The 27978-nt window shown below is 41.6% G+C and overlaps 1 protein-coding gene across 3 annotated transcripts in view; it reads left to right on the forward strand.

The window, feature by feature from the left end:
* Positions 1-4019: 4019 nt before the first annotated feature.
* Positions 4020-27978, forward strand: part of LOC134221986 (uncharacterized protein C14orf119) — a 36751-nt gene continuing 12792 nt past the window's right edge. Inside the window, exons 1-2 of one of the 3 annotated variants that reach the window (XM_062701157.1) lie at positions 4020-4479; positions 4545-4906. In XM_062701157.1, the coding sequence (XP_062557141.1) occupies positions 4670-4906 (237 nt within the window). In that variant the 5' untranslated portion in view covers positions 4020-4479; positions 4545-4669. Of the gene's footprint in view, positions 4907-27978 lie in introns of all 3 variants that reach the window. The other 2 variants (XM_062701151.1, XM_062701145.1) reach the window with 2 other exon arrangements.

The raw sequence follows: 27978 nt of genomic DNA on the forward strand, positions 1-27978 counted from the left end.
ACTCAGACAGTGTTGCGCGCAGCCCAGACCTGTCAATTCACTTACACGCTAAAGTGTAAGTATCGAACTGTTTACGTTGAGATTGAACAAGAGCAGCCGGAACCGAACGTCAAAAACGAAACACAGAGTACATTGTGAAAAAGGTATAATGCGAATCCATATAGGTGGCAATTTGTTTAAAAACTAAGTAAAACACATATTCATAACCCCACTCTTATTCAACCTCACATTGAGATTGAACAAGAGTAGCCGAAGCCGAACGTCAAGGACGAAACACAGAGTAACCTGTGAAAAACGCATAATGCGAATCCATTAAGGTGACAAACACAAAGTACATTGTAAAAACGCATAATGCGAATCCATATAGGTGACAGTTTGTTGAAAAACTAAAAAAAAACACATATTCATAACTCCACGCTCACGTTGAGATTGAACAAGAGTAGCCAAAGACGAGACACACAGTACACTGTGAAAAACGCATAATGCGAATCCATTTAGGTGACAATTTGTTGAAAAGTGCAATGTTGAACAATAAATTCAAAAGTGCATCATCCTATCAGGTATCAGGTATCAGACGAGTTTGGCGCTCGGGGGTTTTGCACCATTCGACTTTTTCGGTGGTTGTCGTGGCCCAGTTTGCTTCGCCACGTTCGCATAGCTCTTCTGGACTAGCAGCTTTTTGATCTGGACACACGATATGCCAGTATGCGCTTGCTCATTGCAGTATTTACAAGAGACGATCTGTCCCTTGTAAAAAATGTAGGCCTGTTGTCCATCAATCGTTACCCACGAATCGATGTTCCGCTGAATTAGCATCCGGGCCGACCAAATGCCGAGCGGTATTCCACCGAACTTGAACCCATCTCCCCATGTTAGCTCTCGCAGCGAAAACACTTCACCGAATGCACACTCTAGCTTTCACCTACTCAGATACTGAGTCAAATTGTATTGCCGTCTCTTTTCTTCCCACGGAAATTTTACTCAATTTCCCTCAAAAGCAGGATTACTCATAGTTTTGAGCTGCTTTTAACGGGATTTAAATTTCCGTGGGATAGAAAGAGAGAGCAATACAATTTTACTCAGTCACTGAGTAGGTGAAAGTTAGCGTGCACTTAAAAATTGAACGATCTTTTCTTCGGGGACGTTTTCTGGCAGGTCGTGCACTTTAACGTCTACACATCCATCTTCCATGGTGATGTAACGGGCCCTCCTTAGCCGTACGGTAAGACGCGCGGCTACAAAGCAAGACCATGCTAAGACAAAAAGATCAAAAGCATGTGGATGACTACTGTCGGCAACACCGGTCTGGCGTCCAGAAACATTGGGCCTAGAGCTAAAGGGTTACGTAGTTTGTAGGAAAACTAGTATATTTTAGTTCAATCAAAGGTAATTGCCTATTTCCGGGGATTAAACCACCCGACTTGGACGTTAATTTACAATGTTATGAAAACTCATATGTGAATATGTACGTTATGTGGAAGATATTGATTTGGAAAATGTATTGGAGGTAACCACTTTCCCTTCGATGGGACTCGAACCCATGACCCTACAGTACGCTAGACTGGTGCTTTAACCAACTAAGCTACGAAGGACCTCCGTCGGCCTTCGCAACCTAGCGGCTACTGAACGAGCTCGAGATTCCCAAATTGGACGCATAGTCAAATCACTCGCAATCCATTTATCAAGCCAATACTTCCACATATGTATTGTACACGTCCACATTAGAGGAGCGTGAGTATTTAGAATGTCTGGCGGCTATACACATTCTTCATCAGCAACGGTACTGATCAAGTGAGGTTGTGTAAGCTATTTGCCAGTCGGTCGTCAAGCTCAGACCCGACCGCATTGCGTAGGCAAGAGCACGCAACTCAAGTTCAGTTCAATCAAAGGTAATTGCCTATTTCCGGGGATTAAACCACCCGACTTGGACGTTAATTTACAATGTTATGAAAACTCATATGTGAATATGTACGTTATGTGGAAGATATTGATTTGGAAAATGTATTGGAGGTAACCACTTTCCTGTATATTTTCTTTTAAGCGTGTGATTCTATAATCACGGAGTACAACGTTGTGTGCGACACAAGCATGAGAGAGCATTAAAGTAGAGAGAGATTGTACACCCGTAAATTATCTCACACAAAATTAATTTTGTTTCAATCAATTTTGTTATTGTAATTTTCATATTAATTTATAAATAACTTTGGACAGTAAATGAACAATGGTTTGTAAGAACGTAAATCTGTTTTTTTTTACACCCGGCCATGTCCTTGCAATTTACTCCACAAAACTCTGAACCAAATCAGGATTTATAAGTCAAGTAGAACAAAGCTAGGAATTGAATATGAGTTCTATGGTCTTTCTCGATATCCATATGCATTTCAGGTCAGATATAAAAATGTATTTAGCAAAAAAATGTCATTTCCAACTCTTCTTGCTAGTTAGATATTTCAAACGTGTAAATGAGGTAAACACAACACACACCAACAGCGCAAGAGAGGCCAGGTGCGGTTTTTTGTATCGAATGTATCTCTGAATTGATGCTGCAAAAATGTTATCTTCGAGTTTGTTTCGTTTGCAATCTCATGCACATCAGCCTTCTCCTGTTCAGTGGGTTATGCTGTGTTTTGTTACCCATCGTCTGTATCGTTGGTGTAGGAAGCAATGCTCTAGAAACAGAAATTGAAAACATTTCTCGCTTAACTTTTCAGTGACCTAAGTAACATTTTTTTCATGAATTAATTTGAATAGCGCAATCAACAGAACACTATGAAAGCTATTGATTGCGCTATTCAAATTAATTCATGAAAAAAATGTTACTTAGGTCCTTTTGAAAAGTTAAGCGAGATTTCTATGAAGGGAGACCGGTGTGGAATGCACAGACTAAAAAAACTTCTATCTATTCAATAGGAATAAGAAAAATCTACATACTTTACTTAACTAGTAGATTCCTAAAAACAGTAAAACAGTAGTAAACAATAATTTAAAAAATGTGACCTTATTACTAATTTTAGTCTATGAATCAATTTATGGGTGTATGTAGATTACCATAAAGTAATTCAAATTTAAACTTACATTTGAACTGATAAGCTGTTTAGTCGAGTTGTATCATCTTGAGTCAGTTTAATATTGTGTCAGTCTACTTATACGATGGACTTATACTAACAAATCTTCTTTTAGGTACAAAATCAAATTTTAGGTAAAAAACTCTAGACCAATTCTTAAATTTCTTCTAAAGTTAAATTAAATTAAGATTTGGCCTATTCACTTGTAGACCGAACTAATATGTATACTAAACATATTTGCAAATGAGAGCAATAGAAACTTCAGCAACTTTATAGTTCATAATTGTTGTTACTGTGGGCCCTCCTCAGCCGTGCGGTAAGACACGCGGCTATAAAGCAAGACCATGCTGAGGATGGCTGGGTTCGATTTCCGGTACCGGTCTAGGTAATTTTCAGATTGGAAATTGTCTCGACTTCCCTGGGCATAAAAGTATTATCGTGTTAGCCTCATGATATACGAATGCAAAAAGGGTAACCTGGCTTTGAAACCTCGCAATTAATAACCGTGGAAGTGCTTAATGAACACTAAGCTGCGAGGCGGCTCTGTCCCAGTGTGGGGATGAAATGCCAATAAGAAGAAGAATTGTTGTTACTAGCGCTCTACCAATCTATCATCTGATACTGTATTGTGGTCATAAGTTATTTGAAAAAGGCATTTTAGATTAGGCACTTCACAGCTATATCAATATAATAATATGAATATGTATTATGTTTTACGATAGCCTGTTAGTTTACAAATTTATATCAGGCGGAGGAGATTGAAATTGTTATTGAAAAGATAATAGCTAGATAATATTTAAGTATTCATTCAATAACTTATATAAGATTGAACACAATAAGCCTTAACTAGGATAAAATTTACTCTCCTTTGATCCCAAGGCGCGTTAGACGGCTCCGTCCCCTTACACATCCATACACAGGTATAACAGACCCTATCGTGTGCAGCGACCTACACAAGATTCAATCCGTCATCAAAGGTTCGGTCACTCGTTCGGTCGTGTGCTGGAGATGTGAAAATAATAATGTAAAGGGAACGAGCAATAATAAGTGCAACCATAAATAGTACATAGAGAAGTACCACAGAGTGGGTACAGATTGCATTAGAGGAGGTCGTGGAGCCAAAACAAAGGCCAAGAAAATTATAATAAAAATGAATATGATAATCCTGCTACGATTGTTTCTCTGAAGCGCTGTATTTGGTCGTGATTTGAATTAGATAAGTGCGTTCCGTTCTTCGGTGATTGAATGGGCAGTCTGTGATATCGAGTCGAAACTCGGTCACCAGCATCGCCACAGCAGCTTCTAATCAATTATCAATTACGGTGCAGTTCGGGCTCTTGACGTCAGCTCACGACACATCGGTGCTGTGAAGGTAGTACAGTTACTTTCCGCAGTGTTGCAGCTAGCTGGCAGAGTACTGCTCTGGTGACAAATCAGTCCAAAAGCGACAAAACCGGACTGATCGGTTCCGTTTTTCAGTGTTGTCGTCTGCGTGGCGGCAGGGCACGGTATCAGGTTTCCCGAAACTACCGCGCGTCAACTGCAGCTGGGGGAAGTGAGTGGTGCGTGGCAGCTATCATCCATTATCACACAATCTAGTCGACATGTCATCATCTGGAGCGCTGGGAAGCGGACACAACCTGACGGCCGATCGGGAGTTCCGATACATCGTGCAGTGGTTTAGCGAGTGGAGTGACTTTCAGCGGGAAGATTTTGTACCTGTACTGGCAACGTATCTGGCACAAGGGAACCCCAGTGGACCAGTTTACGTGAACGGGATCATAAGCGGAATGGCCAACGTTAGCGGACAGGACAAACCGATGAGTCTGTTCCAGTGTAGGGTGAGTTTTGCATTACTTTTTACATTAACTAGGGTACCCGATCAGGAATGCATAACAAAATTATAACTCAATTCTATCAATTGTTGTTATTTAAAACAACGTGTGTTAAAATTAGATAATTCGATAAAAATGTTGATATGAAGTTATCAACCTCTACGGCTAGAGGTATTTTTGATATATTTTTTGTCATTTTAACAACTAACCAGACAAATTTATAACACATTTTGTTACAATATTTTTCTGAAATAAATAACTCCCCTTGTTATAATTTTGTTATGCATTATTGATCGGGTAACGGGAGGTAATGTTAGCCTAGGATGTAACGTTGGCTCATCACGCAAATTAAAAAATGATTTAATAATAATACATCTTTTTAGAGAGAAACTTATCACTACTTCTTTAATTTTAGTTACATTATGCTAGATTCATGCACTTCTTCAAGTGATAAACGCAATAAACTTGCATGGGAAATCACTTTGACTCGGTTTTTAGCAGCCACTTAAGCAGGCAGGCTGAGCAAGAGTTTTTCCTTTTCCTCATTAAAGGAGTTTTCTAAATGGACTTACCTATTTTCGCACATCAGATGAACGGATAACAATCGCACTATTTTAGTATTCATATTAAATTCACAATTTTCATTAGTATTGCGACACCAAATTTTGTTTTGACAATATGTGGAATGCTAAAATACAGCTTACGATTTTCATTTGAAGTAGCACATTATTATTGCCTACGACTTTTACAAACGATTTATAGTGAATAATGCACCATCCTCTCATGGGCTGTAAATTGTAAAAAAAATCCACCACCAGAGCTAAGATTAGAAAAAATTGCCGAACATAAAGTAGATTTCGCTGGAGACATTTGATGCCTTAAATAAGAGATTGTGTACAATTATCGTTGTTTTTGACTACTGGGCGTAATAACCAAAAGTAAGCAATGGTGAAATTTTTGTTAGAGCTTACAACGATATATATTACAACGATAAATGTGCTCAACAACGGTAAATGTGATAGCGGGCAGCAGGGACTATGTCCAAGGGCTTGACGATCCCTCCCCAGGCCATCTGCGAGTTGTGGGGCTTGCCTAGGATGTGGTGGGGTTTGACAGTGGGCCCTGTTAAACCTCTATAAAAAGCTGCATGTATCTGCAAGTAGGCCCCACCAAAGCGATCGTGTGCCGCTAAAAGCGCACAAGCCCAAGTCCTGGTGTTAGGTGGGACGCTAAACATCCCTGACACGACGGCCCTCCGACGAGACAGGAGGTTTGCGCAGGCCCAATAAGCCGCCTAGAAAACCAATCATAACGAACAATATAGGAGATAATGCGACTCGATATAATCGGCAAAGACCTAGGCGACGAATACAGGATCACGATTGGAAGCTTGGAACATGGAATTGCAAGTCGCTAGGTTTCGCAGGTTGCGATGATCTACGATGAATTACATCCCCGCAACTTCGACGTCATGGCGCTGCAGGAGATTTGCTGGACAGGACAGAAAGTGTGGAAAACCGGGCATCGAGCGGCTACCTTCTACCAAATCTGTGGCACCACCAACGAGCTGGGAACCGGCTTCATAGTGCTGGGTAAGATGCGCCAACGCGTGATTGGGTGGCAGCCAATCAACGCAAGGATGTGCAAGCTGATGATTAAAGGCCGTTTCTTCAACTATAGCATCATCAACGTGCACTGGCCACACGAAGGGAGACCCGACGACGAGAAAGAAGCGTTCTACGCACAGCTGGAGCAGACATACGATGGATGCCCACTGCGGGACGTTAAAATCGTCATCGGTGACATGAACGCACAGGTAGGAAGGGAGGAAATGTATAGACCGGGTCATCGGACCGGATAGTCTGCACACCGTATTGAATGACAACGGACAACGATGCATAAACTTTGAAAGCCCTGAGCTTCCCCTCATACAATTTACCCCGGCAGGGCGGCCTAGAGCAGGGTACTCCCACTTCCCTTCGGATTTCGGATGGACAAAATGAGAAAAAGGAAAAAATATTTCAAATTTAAAAAAAACCTTATATTCTATCTGACCTTCTCTGCTCCTCCTCACTACGGCACTGGTCGACTCACTGCTCTCGTTGGGGCCCCTTCGTCGACGACAGCACGGCAGCAGCAGGCAAACTGGTCTCCGCTTTCTTCCTTTTCTTTCGCCTTCTCTCTCTATTCTTCTTCGTCTGCTTCTTTACACTTTCGACTTCTTCTTTCTCTTCTTCCTGCTTTCGGGCTTTAGGGACTGCCTCCGGCAGCCGTCCTTGACTTTTAGCTAGGGGGAAGAGCAAGCTCCTTTATCGGATCCCCCTAGCGACGCTGGTGTACAACACCGAACCGACTACTCGCCGTAGTAGGCCCCGGCAGATTCCACAGAATTCTGCCCCAGACAGTACGCCCCTTTGCACTGCCTGGCTTCGTCCTTCTTGACTGTTAACTGCGGGGGCGAGGAACTCTACTGGCTGAGCCCCCACAGTAAGGACGGCGGGTGTTCTTGGGATCTTTTGCTAGACCGCCGGGAAGCGAAATTTCTTTTGCGTTTAGCTTCCCACTATGGCGGCGATCCAACACCCTTTTGCACTGCACCTTCACAGCACTTAACGTTCCCGAACCACGGCACTTTCGGGGGAACTCCAAATTTTCCACTCCCGACGATGCTGGGAATTAACCATCCAGCCGACGCACGCAACTCAAAAACCTACAATTCACTTTTTGCGGACTCAAAACCGGCAGATCCACCGAAACGCGTCTTCACTTGGCCGTGGCCCGTAACTTTTTTTTTTTTTTCGGGTAAAACGTAGTCTTATGTTTGAGCGCCGCTTTTAGGCCTACGGGAGGAGCTCTGGCGCTAACTTTATTTAAAAACCTATTTAAACAAGCACTATAATTTAAATTCAACAAAACAAAACCCTATACAAAACAATGTGAACAAAATTTAATTCAAAAACAAACAAATTAAAATATTCACAATCCACAGTGGTGGTGTATGTTGCCATATCAAAATAAAACAAAAGCATAATGGGTAGCCAGTTAAAACGACACCAAACTACCCAAAATACACTCGACGACAAGACTAAATAAAACGGGTTAATTGTAACTCGCAGGTTACAACTTCGCAGCCTCCCACGGAATGGTAGTCCGAAGCACCTTCTTTCCCCGCAAAAATATCCACAAGGCCACATGGAGATCACCTAACCAAGAAACGGAAAACCAAATCGACCACGTTCTAATCGACGGTAAATTCTTCTCCGACATCACGAACGTCCGCACCTACCGCAGTGCGAATATTGAATCCGACCACTACCTCGTTGCAGTATGCCTGCGCTCAAAACTCTCGACGGTGTACAACACGCGTCAAAGTCGGACGCCGCGGCTTAACATTGGGCGGCTACAAGACGGTAGTCTAGCCCAAGAATACGCGCAGCAGCTGGAAGTGGCACTTCCAACGGAAGAGCAGCTAGGCGCAGCGTCTCTTGAAGATGGCTGGAGAGATATTCGATCCGCCATTGGTAGCACCGCAACCGCTGCACTTGGCACGGTGCCCCGGATCAGAGAAACGACTGGTATGACGGCGAATGTGAGCAGTTAGTAGAAGAGAAGAATGCAGCATGGGCGAGATTGCTGCAACACCGCACGAGGGCGAACGAGGCACGATATAAACAGGCGCGGAACAGACAAAACTCGATTTTCCGGAGGAAAAAGCGCCAGCAGGAAGATCGAGACCGTGAAGAAACGGAACAACTGTACCGCGCTAATAACACACGAAAGTTATATGAGAAGTTAAACCGTTCACGTAAGGGCCACGTGCCACAGCCTGATATGTGTAAGGACATAAACGGGAACCTTCTTACAAACGAGCGTGAGGTGATCCAAAGGTGGCGGCAGCACTACGAAGAACACCTGAATGGCGATGTGGCAGACGAAGATGGCGGTATGGTGATGGACCTGGGAGAACGCGCGCAGGAGATAATTCTACCGGCTCCGGATCTCCAGGAAATCCAGGAGGAGATTGGCCGGCTGAAGAACAACAAAGCCCCTGGGGTTGACCAACTACCAGGAGAGCTATTTAAACACGGTGGTGAGGCACTGGCTAGAGCGCTGCACTGGGTCATTACCAAGATTTGGGAGGAGGAAGTTTTGCCGCAGTAGTGGATGGAAGGTGTCGTGTGTCCCATCTACAAAAGGGGCGATAAGCTGGATTGTAGCAACTACTGCGCAATCACATTGCTGAACGCCGCCTACAAGGTACTCTCCCAAATTCTGTGCCGTCGACTAGCACCAACTGCAAGGGAGTTCGTGGGGCAGTACCAGGCGGGTTTTATGGGCGAACGCTCCACCACGGACCAGGTGTTCGACATTCGCCAAGTACTGCAGAAATGCCGCGAATACAACGTGCCCACACATCATCTATTCATCGACTTCAAAGCCGCATATGATACAATCGATCGGGACCAGCTATGGCAGCTAATGCACGAACACGGTTTTCCGGATAAACTGACACGGTTGATCAAAGCGACGATGGATCGGGTGATGTGCGTAGTTCAAGTTTCAGGGGCATTCTCGAGTCCCTTCGAAACCCGCAGAGGGTTACGGCAAGGTGATGGTCTTTCGTGTTTGCTATTCAACATCGCTTTGGAAGGTGTAATACGAAGGGCAGGGATTAACACGAGTAGTACAATTTTCAATAAGTCCGTCCAGCTATTTGGTTTCGCTGACGACATAGATATTATGGCACGTAACTTTGAGAAGATGGAGGAAGCCTACATCAGACTGAAGAGGGAAGCTAAGCGGATCGGACTAGTCATCAACACGTCGAAGACGAAGTACATGATAGGAAGAGGTTCAAGAGAAGACAATGTGAGCCACCCACCGCGAGTTTGCATCGGTGGTGACGAAATCGAGGTGGTAGAAGAATTTGTGTGCTTGGGCTCACTGGTGACTGCCGAAAATGACACCAGCAGAGAAATTCGGAGACGCATAGTGGCTGGAAATCGTACGTACTTTGGACTCCGCAAGACGCTCCGATCGAATAGAGTTCGCCGCCGTACCAAACTGACAATCTACAAAACGCTAATTAGACCGGTAGTCCTCTACGGACACGAGACCTGGACGATGCTCGTGGAGGACCAACGCGGAGTTTTCGAAAGGAAAGTGCTGCGTACCATCTATGGTGGGGTGCAGATGGCGGACGGCACGTGGAGGAGGCGAATGAACCACGAGTTGCATCAGCTGTTGGGAGAACCATCCATCGTTCACACCGCGAAAATCGGACGACTGCGATGGGCCGGGCACGTAGCCAGAATGTCGGACAGTAACCCGGTGAAAATGGTTCTCGACAACGATCCGACGGGCACAAGAAGGCGAGCTGCGCAGCGGGCAAGTTGGATCGATCAGGTGGAAGATGACTTGCGGACCCTCCGTAGACTGCGTGGTTGGCGACGTGTAGCCATGGACCGAGCCGAATGGAGAAGACTCTTATATACCGCACAGGCCACTTCAACCTTAGTCTGAATAAATAAATAAATAATAACGGTAAATGTACTCAACAACGATAAATGTGCTCAACCACAGCAAATTAGGCTAAGGTTTGAGCCATATACCTCATATCTCTAGTTTTTTTAAATGTGATAAAAAAGTACAAAAAAACATACCTCCTAATATAGACCCAAAACACGCGCGCAGATAGATGATAACGCTAAGAAATGGGAAAATGTACCTTTCTGATTACAATCAGGAGGTTTCAATTAAATGATGTTGGTAGAGGTTTTTTTCGGCTTCCTAAAGTCTGATTTGCAATGACAGACATAGCTTCTGATAACGGAGAGCGGTAAATATTAGAAAGAAGTAAAAAATGAAGCCATAACGAAAAGGAATTACGAAACAAAGAGGTTTTTGTAAAACTTACATTGAAGAAACAATGTACCAATTGTAGAGCAAGCAGACTAGAAAATATGCAGCTTGATGTGAACTAACTAACGAGTTCAAACTGTATTGAAATAACAGACAGCCAAGTGAACTTAGATACATGACGACGTTTCAGTTGCGATTGCAAAGAGGCGATAACGTTTCTTCGTCTGCTCAACATTGTTGCGATATGGCGTCAGAAAGTGGGTACCAAAATCGGAAGTGGGCATGGGCGCTGACTGAGTTTAGGTTGCAATTTACTATTTGCTTTTCTGCATTATTTGGCTCTTTGATCATGGGCGTAAATGCAGATTAATGAAATCTTTTCATCACCTCTCTGTTTGAAAGACTACAGTAAGTTGAATCTATTTTACTAAGTTTTTCATGACCACTTTGATATTTGGAAATTCCTGCTAAAGAAAGCTTTTTTTGCGAAAACCACGATATGTAATTATCGGACAAAATAATTTTTCCACGTCCAGATAAGGGAATTAATTTTATTTATGATCGTTTACAATTTTATAAGAATTATGTGAAACTGTATTGAAAAACATGATTTTGGCTCCATAACGATTTACGGTAAATTAGCCTGACAAATCAACGAAAGATTAAAAAGCATTTATATTCTACGGAATCAATATAATAATGTTCGTTTACAAACAAATGTACGCCTGAATATCGGACTGTTCTAGCTTGCGATAGGGATGCTAAACGCAAAGGATACTTTGCTTGATTGATTCTCAGCTCCAGAGAGCTTTGCTTCAGGAAGTTGGAGTATGAACGAGCAGTGATTATATGCTGATTGGTGAACTAATAATGTTACATGACTAAAAAACAAGTACAATTTCTGAGATTTTAATTGAATGAAGTAATTTTAAGTAAAATGTTGCACTTCCTGTATAGTCTTAATATTACAACAACATAAAAATTTAACCTTCCTAGTGCATTGGGGTCTATTTTGGCCCAGAGATGATTTAAAAACGTTGTAGCTTTGTAATCAAATGAGATAGGACGTTGAAATTTTCTGACTTTTCCTAACTTTTGGAAATGAAAATTTTGGGGTGATAACCAGCTTTCAGCGACCTCTAGGAACGCCACAACAAAAAAAGTGACACATTGTGCATTAGCGGGTCAAAAATGACCCCAAATTGAATTCGCTCCCAAAAATTCATTTTCGAACTGATTCTCAATCTTTTGGAACCAAATTGAAGGTATGGAATCCGCGGATGTCGTTACGGACAGATTTTTGCAATTTGGCCATTCTGGTTCCCAGGAATCGATTTTGAAGGAACATAGATTCTTAGGCCAATTTTTGGCGTGATCTCTTGCCTTTCGAAGGGTGATTTTGGAAATGCTCATAAATTTGCGTAGCAATAATCCCAATAGAATGTAGCCATTGTCCATTTCCATGGATCAATACAATTCCTGATTATTTCACGGTCCAGTGTCCCTCCGGGAGACCCGGAACATCCGTAGAAGTGGTCAATTCATTGAACTCATCCTAGAAGAGCGCGGTTTTTTCCAAAGCTTTTCATTATCGAACGCTGAGTAACAAATGATTATAGTTACCCATTTTAGTGGACCTGGGTGGCCACCGGAGGTCCTCCGGAAGATCCGGAACATCCGTAAAAATAATCAATTTATGAAACTTATCATAGAAGAGCGCGGTTTTTTTCCAAAGCTTTTTATTATCGAACTAAAAGTAACAAATGATTATGGTGACCCATTTTGATGGACCTGAGTGGCCACCGGAGTTCCTCCAGAAGATCCGGAACATCCGTAAAAATGGTCAATTCATGGAACTTATCCTAGAAGTGCGCGTTTTTTTCACAAAGCTTTTCATTATCGTACTTTGAATAACAAATGATTGTGGTGACCCATTTTGATGGACCTGTGTGGTCACCGAAGGTCCTCCAGAAGATCTGGAACGTCCGTAAAAGTGGTCAATTTATGAAACTCATCATAGAAGTGTGCGGTTTTTTCCAAAGCTTTTCCTTATAGTACCTTGAGTAACAAATGATTGTGGGGACCTATTTTGGTGGACCTGGGTGGCCACCGGAGGTCCTCCAGAAGATCCGGAACGTCCGTAAAAATGGTCAATTTATGAAACTTATCATAGAAGAGCGCGATTTTTTTTTCAAAGCTTTTTATTATCGAACTACGAGTAACAAATGATTATGGTGACCCATTGTGATGGACCTGAGTGGCCACCGGAGTTCCTCCAGGGGGCCGTCCAGAAACCACGTGGTCATATAGGGGGGGAGGGGGGGGTTTGGAAAATGACCACGATAAGCCACATGGGGGGAGGGGGGGTGTTGCTCTCGAACCACGTGGTTTTTTTTTAACACGAAAATTTTTGGTAAATAACAATAGCGGTGTAAAAAATACAAATCATCAAAATTTAATGATTTAATCATTAAACGCAAAGCGCATCTTAGGGCCGATGCCCACGTAGCGTCTTTTCAATTCAGTGTTAAAATGAATTTAAGCATCGAGAAAACCCGGTAACGCAGCGTCGGTCGCAACGCCGATGCATATCTGAGTTATTTGGCCAACTTAGCTTTAGATCCTATTTCCATAAAAAAAAAAATAAACGAAAAAGCAGGTTGCGTTTCAGTCTCAATTTTCACAAAAAAAAAAGGAAAAAATATTTTCTAAAAATTCCGCCGCAGATGGTCTTCGGCATCACGCCGCCGACACGTTTGCATCAGCGGCCTACAGCTACAATTTTGAAAACTGTTTATGTTGTACAATAATTCAAGAAAAATCTTCAAAAGAATGTCTTGTGGATATTCAGGAAAAATCCAGTAAAAAAATTTCCTGTAAAAACTTTGACCTTACTTCATACAATCCTGATAAAGTGCTAGCATTCAGAATGTTTTTTGAACAATTCTCTCTGGAAAATTTTGCTACAAATTGGTCATGAAAAAAAAACAAAATATCGCCAGTGTAAATGCCGAAAAAAATTCCATGTGAATTCTGTCTGAAAATTCAAAACAGTCTCGTGGGAAATACATATAATTTTTGGTGGAAAAAAATGTTCATATTTTCATATTTTTTTTACATTCTAATGAATTTCTTCGACAAGTTCTTCCGAATCTTCACCAGAAATTCTATTTCATTTCCAAAATAAGTTTTTCGAGCATTTTAGGGAGTGCACTTCAAAATGTTCAATCAAAGGTAATTGCCTATTTCCGGGGATTAAACCACCCGACTTGGACGTTAATTTACAATGTTATGAAAACTCATATGTGGATATGTACGTTATGTGGAAGATATTAATTTGGAAAATGTATTGGAGGTAACCACTTTCCCTTCGATGGGACTCGAACCCATGACCCTACAGTACCCTACTGTAGGGTCATGGGTTCGAGTCCCATCGAAGGGAAAGTGGTTACCTCCAATACATTTTCCAAATCAATATCTTCCACATAACGTACATATTCACATATGAGTTTTCATAACACTTCAAAATGTTTAGTCTCCAGTTAGCCTTACGAGCAAAGGCATAGGATTGCCAATCCGGAGATGACGAGTTCGATTCTCGTTCCTGTCTAGGATGTTTTCGGGTGTCAAACATTGTCGACACCCTAGGTATAATGTATCCTTCGTACTTGCTACACAAGATATATAATCGTACAATTGCTGGCATTTAAAACTTTCAATTTATAACTGAGGAAATGCTAATAGAATAAACTAAGTTGAAAAGCAGACCAACTTCCAGTTGGAATATGGAGCCATAGAAGAAGAAGAAGACTTCTAAATTTTTCAAGAAAAAATCTTCTGAATTTTCATGAGAAATTAAATAGCCAATGCCACATGAAACACTTTGATATTACCGTTGATTTTTTTGTTTTTGGATTTTTGTTTTCAAATTTGGAATTTTGAAATGAAATTTTTTACGCTCTTTGTGAGTTCTATCACATTTTTTAAATTTTCCAAATATTTTTTTTAATCGAGGCATTATTTAGAATTTCCACGGAAGAGTCTATGGATTATCTTCAAAAAATACTTTGGATTTTCAAAGAATAAATCTTTAGAATTCTCAAGGTTCGTTTTTTTTTTTAATTTGCACCATAAATTCTTCCAAAATTTCATGGGAAATTCATTCTTCTTCGGAAAGTCATTTTGATTTCTTTTGTAGGTTCAGCTAAACATTGCTTTAAATCTTTACCATGCAAAGAAGCACAAGAATGATTTAAAAATTTTAAGGAATTTTCACATCAGAAAATCTTTAAAATTTTGATTTAATTTTCTAAGAAATTCCTATTGGAATTGCTTCTAAAGTACAACCTTCACAAGTACTACAAAAGTGCAATTTTTTCGTTATTTCCACTTGGAAAAACATCGAAATATCCTCGGAAATTCATCATTGGTGTTTTAGATGAACTTTTTTCGATTTTCTACTGGAAAATCTTAGGAATTTCCATCGGAAATATTTTGGTATACTTCAAATAATTTCTTTTGGAAATTAAAAAAACTGCTGAAAATTTCTAAGATTTTTTTGAAAAACGAAAAATTTCCATTGGAAATTTAGAAGAATTTCCTTTGAAGATTCATTAAATTTGCCCAGGATTTTGAAAAAATCTTTAGAGATTCTGTAAAAAAGTAAGCTGGATTTTTTCTAATTTATGCCGGAAGTTCTTCGAATTTGATGTTTATTGGAATTTTCATGCATTTAGGATCCTTCTACGGATTCTTCTAGTTCTTCAAAATTTCTACCGAACCTTTTTAGGAACTTTTCCACAGAATTTCGAAAAAATCGTTGAAATACTGAAGATTTTTCCGTGGAGACTCCGAAGAATTTCTTCTAACTATTCTGAAGGGTTTCCTTGCAACTCCAGAATAATTATTCTTGAAAATTAGGAAGATCTTGGAATTTAAAACTCATCCAAGCAATACATGTAGGCAATTATTTAGGATTAAGAAGCCTAGTTCTTATGATATTGAATAATTAGGCTAATTGATCGAAAAATTTAATAATGCACCTAATTAGAACATTTAGGTGCATTTTTAAATTTTTCGATCAATAATGCACAAAATTCTAGTAGTGCGTATGAAAAAGGTTATGACATAGAGAAGTTTGCATTTAAAAAATCAACATGAAATTCTAAATAAAATGCTTTTTAAATTCATAAAAGGGTCTTAGAACTAAGAAGAGTCCGGCGATATGAAAAAAGTGGCAGTGTTCCAGAAAAAAAAACACTCCAATTCCTAAAACAATCTAGGGTAATAAATAGTGTTATAATAACGATTGAAATTGAATTCCAAAACAAATCTCAACCCTTTCATATATGCCCAGCGTTTTAGATTGGCTATTAAATCACAAAAGAGAGCTAGACCACCATTTTCTTCAGTAAAATTGTTCATCTAGATATTGGTTTTACAGAAAAAAATATGGGAGCTCAAATTTGACTGACCTTGAAAACTCAGTTATCCGAAACTTTGGGAAGATTTCGATTCTAAGAGCATGCAAATGAAGTTGAAATGTTTGAATCATTCTGAACACTCAGATAAGATGGGTCATCCTGAACGTTAAGCCAGTGATTGCTCTCAAGTTCAGCCCACGACTTCTCGGGTGATCAATCATGACATTTGTAATGTCCTCATCATCGGTATGTACCCAATCCGATGAAATAAGCATATGATCCTAATTTCCATTAACATGAGATCTAAGAGACAAGGTACCCAAAATTATCTTGAGTCAACATCAAGCTGCACAATGACTATGCCTTTTGTAGGGCCTTAGAAGCACTGGGTTCACGGACTTGAATGAATAGGAGTTCAAACATTACGACTTCCAGGACGTTTTTAAAACCTAAAAGTTTTGTATAACCTAAGTCGAGTCAAGTACGAACCACTGAAGACGACCTTACTGTTGAGGTCGAAATACGTATCTGTCAAGGTACAATCAAGTGGTGGAATTAAATGGGAAGGTACAAACTCGTCTTATGACAAGTAAAGACATTCCATTAAAAAGCTTAACATAATTTTTCTAACTAAAAAGTCTGTAGTAGCTTGTACAAAAAACAATTGCCATATCAACCCAATGGACCTAATGAGATATTATATCATACATCATTCATAATTTGGTTAATTGGATAAATCGAATGATCCGAACTCCAAAATGATAATTGATCTATAATACATTCATTCTTCTATGAGTCCACCATTGACTGAAGCATATTCGAGATATGGAATAGAAGTTCCTTGGGAAATTATTCGAAAGACATCAGAGTGAACGAAAAATTTGTTTAGTATGGCATCATTGGATTCCACGAGTCAATATCAAAATAAAATTTCAATGAAGAATTAGAAATTTTGAGAGATGAGCCAGCTCTAGATTATTTATTAGAGAAAAAATAGAATCTTCGAAATAATGAAAATTTATAATTTCCATGCTGGGTTTTAGTTTGATTTTGAATCAGTTGAAATTGTCCATCTTCAAAATTGATCGGATTAACCATATGTTTTAGTTACATAGGTTTTTTTTTTTAATTTTTGTGCTTGAAAAAAAAAACCACGTGGTCAAAGGGGGGGGGGGTCTGCCAAATGACCACGATAGACCACATGGGGGGAGGGGGGGGTTGAAAATCTTCAAAAATATGACCACGTGGTTTCTGGATGGCCCCCAGTAGATCCGGAACATCCGTAAAAGTGATCAATTCATAAAACTCACCATAGAATAGCTGAATCACCGAACGCTGAGTAATACATGATTATGATGACCCTTTTTGAAGGCCCTGGGTAACTCATCATGGAAGAGTGCAATTTTTACAAAGCTACTCTGAGTAACAAAAGAACGTGGTGACACATTTAAATGTACTTGAGTGGCCACCAGAGGTCCTTTCTAAGATCCGGAACATCCGTAGAAATGTTCATTCCATGCAACTCACCATAGAAGGCTTTTCCAAAGCTTTTCATTAACATTCTCTGAGTTATAGAAAATTATCGTTACCCATTCTTATGGACCTGAGCGGTCACTCCTTTATGAATAATGCCCATAATATTCCTAAAAGCTGCAAACTAACGAATCTCGAATCATAGGAGCATGGTTTTACAAAAAATCTATTATCGCAATCTGAGTAAGACATTTTTGTCGTGACCCTCAGTTATGGACTTGAATGGTCAGTGAAGGCCCTCTCGTGATCCATATACATGACTTAAGTGATCACTGGATGTCCTCCTAAAGTTCCTACGGATTGGTCAACACTTAATACTTATCCTACTAGAACACGATCTTTTGAAAGTGTTTGTTATTTTACTTATTGATCATCTCATGAAGGTTGTTGTGATGCTTTCTGCGGGGGCCCCCTTTCCCGTGTGGTAAGATTCGCGACTACAAAGCAAGATCATGCTGAGGGTGGCGGGGTTCGATTCCTGGTCTGGTCTAGGAAATTTTTAAGTTGGAAATTTTCTCGACTTCCCTGGGCATAAAAGTTTCATCATGTTAGCCTAATAATACAGTATCGACCCGGTTTTGTCACTTCGCGATTTTGTCTACCCTCGATTTTCTCTCGTTTTCGACACGATTTTATCACATTTTTGACCTGATATTGTCACCCTAAAAATTTATGAAAATTTCAGGTGCTCTTTTTATCATAGTTGAACCTTTTTGCTGCCATTATAGACTCCCTGTTAATAAAAATTTAAAATTATAAGATAGGTTTTTTATGATCCATCATCTTGCAAGAAATTTTTGACCAAAAGTAGTCAAAAGATTCAACCAAAGTAAATTTTTATTTTAAGTCAAACTTTCATGAGTCGATGATTTATGACTAAATATCGATTCATGGAAGCAAATTTAACCATACTTGAAAATATTTTCTGGGTTAATGTGATCGTCCTTTCAAAAAAAAAAAATAGTGTCACCATAATTTTTAAAAATTGACTATAATTACACCCAACATTTTTTTTACACGGGTGGTATTCTTTAATTTCCCGGTTAACCTGATTTTTCACAGCTTTTCAAATACCACCTGAATTTTCTTTGATTTTTTGTGATTTTTTTCATGGGGTTAACTCATAGTTTCATCAACGCTAAAGGTCGTAATTAACTAAAACCCACCCGTGTAAAAAAAGAACCGGGTGTACAGATTTTTTGATCTTGCGGAGCTTCATTGGTGACTACACACGTTCCTGAGAATAGGTTACAACGATCATAATGACTCAGGATACGAAAATAGGATGATCTGAATGTACTTGAAGACATACAATGGGCAATCCATGCGAATTGGTTACGATCATTTGTTTCTAAAATTAGGAAAATAAAAAGGTTTAGAAGAATCGTGTGCTTCATCATCTCTTATATGGCGTGTTTTTCTAAGGTGGGTTTTATGAATTGATCACTTTTACGTGTGATACGGATCTTCCGGAGGGCCTTTGGTTGCTACTCACATCCGTGAGAAAAGTTTACGGCAATAATTTCATGTTCAGAGTACGACAAGGAAATTTAAAAAATAGGCTCTTCTAGTATGTATTACATCAATTAACCACTTAAACCGATGTTCCGTATCTTCCGTAAGACCTCCGATAGTCACTTTGGTAAATAAGAACGGGTCACGACATTCCTTCGTGTCTTGCTCAGAGTTCGATAATAGAAAGGGGATGATTTTTTTTTTAAATTGATAACTTTTGTGGATGCTCCGAATCTTCTGACTGTTCAAAAATTGACCACTTTATGGGATATTTTATTATTCAGAGTACGACAATGAAGAGCTAGGAAGGAACTGTGCTCTTTTATGATGAGTTTCATGAATTGACCTCTTTTACGGATATACTGGAGGACCTCCGGTGGCCGCTCAGGTCTATCACACGGGGTCACCGTTGTTGGGGGCTATAGTGCGATCCTCTCGTTTAATAAACAACTTGCACTCGCTTGACTGTGGATATACAACAGTAAAGCACATGTGGATATTGGACAAATCAAGCATCCGAAAGATATTCAATTTGCAAAAAAAAGCTAACCGCGGTGGAGGTTGGTACTTAGATTCTGGTGGCTTTTACGCAAACGTGACCTTTAAATGGTCTTGTTGTGTAGGGGTTATCACGCCTATCTAGAGAGTAGGAGGTTGAGGGCTCGAGTCCCTCCAAGACACGTGGATTCTTTTACGCAAATTTCATATCAATTTGTCCATTTCGAAACATGTGATGTGCATATTCACAGCCAAGATCTTCTTCTTATTGGCATTACATCCCCACACTGGGACAGAGCCGCCTCGCAGCTTAGTGTTCATTAAGCACTTCCACAGTTATTAACTGCGAGGTTTCTAAGCCAGGTCACCATTTTTGCATTCGTATATCATGAGGCTAGCACGATGATACTTTTATGCCCAGGGAAGCCGAGACAATTTCCAATCCGAAAATTGTCTAGACCGGCACCGGGAATCGAACCCAGCCACCCTCAGCATGGTCTTGCTTTGTAGCCGCGCGTCTTACCGCACAGCTAAGGAGAGCCCCAAGATATTTAACAAAAAAATGGTTTTCGTACGACCGAGTTGCCGAATAATATGCAATTAATCATAATCATTTGTTACTCAGCGTTTGAAAATGAAAAATTCGAAAAACCGCACTCTTCTATGATAAGTTTGATGAATTGACCACTTTTACAGACGTTCCTGATCTTCTGGGGGAGCTCCGGTAGCCATTCAGATCCATCAAAATGAGTCACCACAATAATTTGTTATTCAACTTTCGATAATGAAAAGCTTTGTGAAAAACCGCGCTCTTATATGATAAGTTTCGTAATTGACAATTTTTACGGACGCTCCGGATCTTCTGAAGGAACTCCGGTGGCCGTTCAGGTCTATCAAAATGGCCAGCGTTCGACAATAAAAAAACGCAATTTTCTAGCATGAGTTTCATGAATTAACCACTTCTACGGACGATCCGGATCTTCTGGAGCACCTCCGGTGGCCACCCAGTTCCACCAAAATAGGTCAAAATCCGCGCCCTTCTATGATAAGTTTCATAAATTGACCACTTTTACGGACGTTCCGGATCTTCTGAAGGACCTTCGGTGGCCACACAGGTCGTTCAGAATGGGTCACCACAATCATTTGTTACTCAAAGTTCGATAATGAAAAGCTTTGGAAAAAACCGCGCTCTTCTATGATGTGTTTGATAATTGACTTTTACGGACGTTCCGGATCTACTGGAAGACCTCCGATGGCCACTTAGATCCATCAAATTAGGTCACCACAATCATTTGTTACTCAAAGATCAATAATAAAAAGCTTTAGAAAAAAACCGCGCTCCTTTATGATAAGTTTCAAGAATTGACCATTTCTACGGACGTTCCGGATCTTCCTGAGGACCTCCGGTGGCCACCCAAGTCCACCAAAATAGGTCACCACAATCATTTCTTACTCAAAGTACTATAAGAAAGTGCTTTGGAAAAAACCGCGCCCTTCTATGATAAATTTCATAAATTGACCACTTTTACGGATGTTCCGGATCTTCCGGAGGACCTCCGGTGGCCACCCAGTTCCTCCAAAATGGGTCACCACAATCATTTGTTACTTAATGTACTATAAAGAAAAGCTTTGGAAAAAACCGTGTTCTTCTATGATGTGTTTGATAATTGACTTTTACGGACGTTCCGGATCTACTGGAAGACCTCCGGTGGCCACTTAGATCCATCAAATTAGGTCACCACAATCATTTGTTACTCAAAGATCGATAATGAAAAGCTTTAGAAAAAACAGCGCTCCTATATGATAAGTTTCATGAATTAACCATTTTTACGGACGTTCCGGATCTTCCGGAGGACCTCCGGTGGCCACCCAGTTCCACCAAAATGGGTCACCACAATCATTTGTTACTCAAATTACGATAATCAAAAGCTTTGTGAAAACTGCACCCTTCTAGGATGAGTTCAATGAATTGACCACTTCTACGGATGTGCCGGGTCTTCCGGATGGACACTGGACCGTGAAATAATCAGGAATTGTGTTGATCCATGGAAATGGACAATGGCTACATTCTATTATGATTATTGCTACGCAAATTAATGAGCATTTCAAAAATCACCCTTCGATAGGCAAGAAATCACGCCAAAAATTGGCCTAAGAATCAATGTTCCTTCAACATCGATTCCTGGGAACCAGAATGGCCAAAGTGCAAAAATCTGTCCGTAATGACATCCGTGGAATCCATACCTTCAATTTGGTTCCAAAAGATTGAGAATCGGTTTGAAAATGAACTTTTGGGAGCGATTTCATTTTGGGGTCATTTTTGACCCGCTAATGCACAATGTGTAACTTTTTTATAATGCACTAGGAAGGTTAAACAAATTGTTCTGTGACTCACCTCCTGAAAACTCAAGTGAATATGTACATTATGCGGAAAATTTTGATTTGAACAATGTATTGGAGGTAACCAATTTTCTTCAATGGGACTCGAACCCACGACACCCAGTATGCTAGACTAGTACTTTTAACCAACTAAGCTACGAATCTCGAGCTCAACAAGTTAGCCCCCCCCCCCTAGAATTTTCCCTTAGTTCCGCCAATGAATTTACGTGGTCGTCCCAAGGACTGTATAAAATACTGAATATTTATTGCAAACTATTTCAACATTTATTCAAGCCTTTTTTTCCTGGTCACAAATCGGCATAAAATTGCTTCGTTTACTGTGCCATGATTACTTTCTGGTCCGAAATCCGGTAACTTGATTTTAATTTTCTTCTTTTTTCCGACAGGTTAGCGACCGTGTAGTATTCCCCAAGCTTGCTGACCATTAATTTTTACCTTTGGGTGTGGATAGTGAAACGCTTGGTCAAATTATCCATCTCGATGCGCTTTTCACGCAGCCATGTGTCCAAAACTCGAATTTCAATATCACTTTCATTTTGCGATACATCGAAAACAACAAGTTTTCAACAAACAAAAAAAATCTGATTTGAAACTTAACATATGAATACATCGAATGCAGGGTAAAACAAACCAATACCTTCATGAGCTTCTAAGTAGTAACACTTTGAAAGTGGATAACTTATTTTCGATACAGTCCTTATGACACCATCTGGCGAGACGGCATATTGCGAACTTTGAAGTCTAGGCGAGTACTTGGTCGGAAACTACGCCATAGTTTCCTCTCGAAAGAACCCTCTCCATACGTTTCGCACGGAGTCATAATCCTATTGCACGCGCATGACATCCATATTATATTATCTACAACGAATTCGCAAACTTTTCACTGCAGCCCAAATTTGCGTCGACTTCCTGCGCAAGAGATCACCATCGATCGAATCCATTCCGTTTCTAAGGATCCTGGGCTTCACTCGGGACCGCATGATCACGTTCGATTCGCGCTGTAATGTTGTGAAGAAAGCGTGGGGATCCTCTAGATAGGCGGTTCTCAACATTATTCCTGAGAGGTACCCCTTCGATTCATTAAGGTGTTCCCTGTGAGTGAAGATAAGCGTAAATCGAACCAGAAATCTAACTAGATATAAGGCTATTATAAAACTTTGAGGGCTTGTGGAGGCTTCCGTGCCTCCTGAAAAAAGCTTCCGAGCTTCTTGAAGAGGTTTCCGGGTCTTTAGAAAAAAAGACTTCTGAACATATTTAAAGGACGCTTATGATCCTCCTGAAAGGAGGCTTCCGAGCCTCTTGAAATATGAATTTCGAACCTCTTGAAACGAGGCTTCCAGGCCTTTTGAAAGATAGGTTTCGAGTCTCTTGAAAGAAGGCCTTTCAAGCCTTTTGAAAGGAAGCTTCAGTGCCCCTTGAAAGGAGGCTTCCGAGCCTATTGAAATGAGGCTTCTGAGCCTATTGAAAGGAGGCTTCTGAGCCTCTTGGAAGGAGGCTTCCGAGCCTCTTTGAAGGAGGCTTCCGAGCCTCTTGGAAGGAGGCTTCCGAGCCTCTTGGAAGGAGGCTTCCGAGCCTCTTGGAAGGAGGCTTCCGAGCCTCTTGGAAGGAGGCTTCCGAGCCTCTTGGAAGGAGGCTTCCGAGCCAGCCTCTTGGAAGGAGGCTTCCGAGCCTCTTGGAAGGAGGCTTGAGCCTCTTGGAAGGAGGCTTCTTAGCCTCTAGGAAGGAGGCTTCTGAGCCTCTTGGAAGGAGGCTTCCTGAGCCTCTTGGAAGGAGGCTTCCGAGCCTCTTGGAAGGAGGCTTCCGAGTCTCTTGGAAGGAGGCTTCCGAGTCAGTCTCTTGGAAGGAGGCTTCCGAGTCAGTCTCTTGGAAGGAGGCTTCCGAGTCAGTCTCTTGGAAGGAGGCTTCCGAGCCTCTTGGAAGGAGGCTTCCGAGCCAGCCTCTTGGAAGGAGGCTTCCGAGCCAGCCTCTTGGAAGGAGGCTTCCGAGCCAGCCTCTTGGAAGGAGGCTTCCGAGCCAGCCTCTTGGAAGGAGGCTTCGAGCCTCTTGGAAGGAGGCTTCCTGAGCCTCTTGGAAGGAGGCTTCCGAGCCTCTTGGAAGGAGGCTTCTGAGCCTCTTGGAAGGAGGCTTCCTGAGCCTCTTGGAAGGAGGCTTCCAGGCCTCTTGGAAGGAGGCTTCTGAGCCTCTTGGAAGGAGGCTTCCGAGCCTCTTGGAAGGAGGCTTCCGAGCCTCTTGGAAGGAGGCTTCCGAGCCTCTTGGAAGGAGGCTTTGAGCCTCTTGGAAGGAGGCTTCCAGGCCTCTGGGAAGGAGGCTTCTGAGCCTCTTGGAAGGAGGCTTCAGAGCCTCTTGGAAGGAGGCTTCTGAGCCTCTTGGAAGGAGGCTTCCGAGCCTCTTGGAAGGAGGCTTCCGAGCCTCTTGGAAGGAGGCTTCCGAGCCTCTTGGAAGGAGGCTTCCGAGCCTCTTGGAAGGAGGCTTCCGAGCCTCTTGGAAGGAGGCTACCGAGCCTCTTGGAAGGAGGCTACCGAGCCTCTTGGAAGGAGGCTTCCGAGCCTCTTGGAAGGAGGCTTCCGAGCCTCTTGGAAGGAGGCTTCCGAGCCTCTTGGAAGGAGGCTTCCGAGCCTCTTGGAAGGAGGCTTCCGAGCCTCTTGGAAGGAGGCTTCTGAGCTTCTTTGAAGGAGGTTTCCGAGCATCTTGGAAGGAAGCTTCCTAGCCTGTTGGAAGGAGGCTTCCGAGCCTTTTGGAAGGAGGCTTTCGAGCCTCCCCAGTCAACATTTTGATACGTATAGCTTTTGATATAAGTTATTATATACAAACAAGATAACCTGTATATAATGCACTGAATCGCTATATACATACTAAAGTGGAGGCCATATACGTACTAAACAACGACTTTCCTGAGTTTTCGTAAGCATTATTACGATCTAGTAAATATTTTTAAAAATATGTAAACAGCCATTGTCTCGAACATTTGACCTCTGGATCTAGAGGCTATTACTCTACCATTGTGCTATACAGCAACTGTTGAAAAGCAGCAACTTTTTGACAATCATAATCTAGATGAAATTCTTGTTTTGACTACGATATTACAATATACGATTCCTACAACATTTATACGATTCGAGGTCCATGTTGTTGTACTTACAAATGTTGCTTGAATCGTATATGGAAACTATTTGTAACTGGTCCGATAATGTACATACATAAAACGATTCCGCAGCATTCCTAACGATTCTCTCCACATATAAACGATGATGAAATGTCAATATCAGTGATGTTTTCTTTTGCCGTGTTTACCTCAGAGTTATTTTCAATTGGTCAAAGTTTAGTTGTCATATTGAATGATTGGCATTGGTACGAAGTACAAATCGGCAGCATTCATGGAAAGGAACCCAATCACAGCATTTACAAAATGGAATTTATTGACATTGGATAGAGTGAAGTAAGTAAAAATGAAATGTATGTTATCCCTCAGATACAGTGGGCTTTGCCAACGCGTAGAAGTTAGAAACTCTATACGTACAACGCACATAAGTATACGATTTTTACGACAACTCGTATGTGGATATACGATATTTGTGATTCAATCAGATTAAACAGATATTATTTATATCGTTTTACGATTTTTTTTACACAATCGTAAATATTCCTCATGCAAGTATTACATACGTTAGTAAACATATTTGGGCTATCTTTATAACTAATCATATACGAGTGTGATAGAAAACTGCAATATAAGCGATTAAATATATACTTTCATATACGATCTGTGGTTGACTGGGTCTTGGAAGGAGGTTTCCGAGCCTCTTGGAAGGAGGCTTCCGAGCCTCTTGGAAAGAGGCTTCCGAGCCTCTTGGAAGGAGGCTTCCGAGCCTCTTGGAAGGAGGCTTCCGAGCCTCTTGGAAGGAGGCTTCTGAGCCTCTTGGAAGGAGGCTTCCGAGCCTCTTGGAAGGAGGCTTCCGAGCCTCTTGGAAGGAGGCTTCCGAGCCTCTTGGAAGGAGGCTTCCGAGCCTCTTGGAAGGAGGCTTCTGAGCCTCTTGGAAGGAGGCTTCCAGAGCCTCTTGGAAGGAGGCTTCCGAGCCTCTTGAAAGGAGGCTTCCGGGCCTCTTGGAAGGAGGCTTCCGAGCCTCTTGAAAAGAGGCTTCCGTGCCTCTGAAAGGAGGCTTCCGAGCCTCTTGGAAGGAAGCTTTTGGGCCTCTTGGAAGGAGGCTTCCGAGCCTCTTGGAAGGATGCTTCCGAGCCTCTTGAAAGAAGGCTTCCGAGCCATTTGGAAGGAGGCTTCCGAGCCTCTTAGAAGAAGGCTTCCGAGCCTCTTGAAAGGAGGTTTCTGAGCCTAGTGGAAGGAGGCTTGAGCCTCTTGGAAGGAGGCTTCCGAGCCTCTTGGAAGGAGGCTTCCGAGCCTCTTGGAAGAAGGCCTCCGAGCCTCTTGGAAGGGGGCCTCCAGGCCTCTTGGAAGGAGGCTTCCTGAGCCTCTTGGAAGGAGGCCTGAGCCTCTTGGAAGGAGGCTTCCGAGCCTCTTGGAAGGAGGCTTCCGAGCCTCTTGGAAGGAGGCTTCCGAGCTACTTGGAAGGAGGCTTCCGAGCCTCTTGGAAGGAGGCTTCCGAGCCTCTTGGAAGGAGGCTTCCGAGCCTCTTGGAAGGAGGCTTCCGAGCCTCTTGGAAGGAGGCTTCCGAGACTCTTGGAAGGAGGCTTCCGAGCCTCTTGGAAGGAGGCTTCCGAGCCTCTTGGAAGGAGGCTTCCGAGCCTCTTGGAAGGAGGCTTCCGAGCCTCTTGGAAGGAGGCTTCCGAGCCTCTTGGAAGGAGGCTTCCGAGCCTCTTGGAAGGAGGCTTCCGAGCCTCTTGGAAGGAGGCTTCCGAGCCTCTTGGAAGGAGGCTTCCGAGCCTCTTGGAAGGAGGCTTTCGAGCCTCTTGGAAGGAGGCTTTCGAGCCTCTTGGAAGGAGGCTTCCTTCCTTTTAAACGCAATGACTGATCGTTATAAAATTTAATAGTGATCAACAAGGCTTTGTCCCCTGTTGAATGGAACTTGTTGCGAGAAAATCGGTTGAGGATTAATTTGTCTAATGTTTTTTATAGCTTTTGTGCACACACATACACACATACATACACACGGACAGACAGACATGTGCTCAGCTCGTCGATTGGTATATAATACTATGGGTCTCAGAGGCTTCTATAAAAAGTTCGTTTTCGGAGTGAAATGATAGCCTTTCGGTACAACTTAGTTGTACGAGAAAGGCAAAAACCCGAAGGCTCCTTATAGGCATCAGTCGGTAATATTTTGTAAATAATCGTTTATTTTGATGCTCATATTTAGAGCATGGAAATAAACAAATGTGCTGTATTTTAAATTACAGTACATTTGCGATCATGTAAAAACAAAGTAGATTTGACGTAATGGTTGCAATTACATCAAATGAAGTCTATTTTTGAATAAAATATTATTTTATTAATATTTTTGAATAAAATATTAATTTACTGTTAAGCCTCTTAAAAGCAGGCTTTTGGGCTTCTGAGACACTTAGAAGTAGGCTTTTATGACTTTTGAAACAAAGCTACTGAGCTTTTTGGAAAAAATCCTTCATGTCTCTCAAATGGAGGTTTCCGAACATTTAGATTCTACATTTAAGTTCGGAAGCATATTCTTAACATCTTATTCAACATTTTATTTTTATCGGGTAGATTTTATTGAACATTTTATTGAGTTCATTGCGTGTTTTCTCTTGTTTGAGATAGCAGAACGATCGCGTGATCTGCATTGCGCGGCCGGTAGTATAAGTAACCATCGAACAAGTAAGTGCAGTGCGTGTTTTAGTAGTCGGGAATGAAATAAAATATCTATATTGTGTTCGGTG

The sequence above is a fragment of the Armigeres subalbatus genome, chromosome 1 (genome assembly GCF_024139115.2).
Source record: "Armigeres subalbatus isolate Guangzhou_Male chromosome 1, GZ_Asu_2, whole genome shotgun sequence".
In the NCBI taxonomy this organism is placed as follows: domain Eukaryota; kingdom Metazoa; phylum Arthropoda; class Insecta; order Diptera; family Culicidae; genus Armigeres; species Armigeres subalbatus.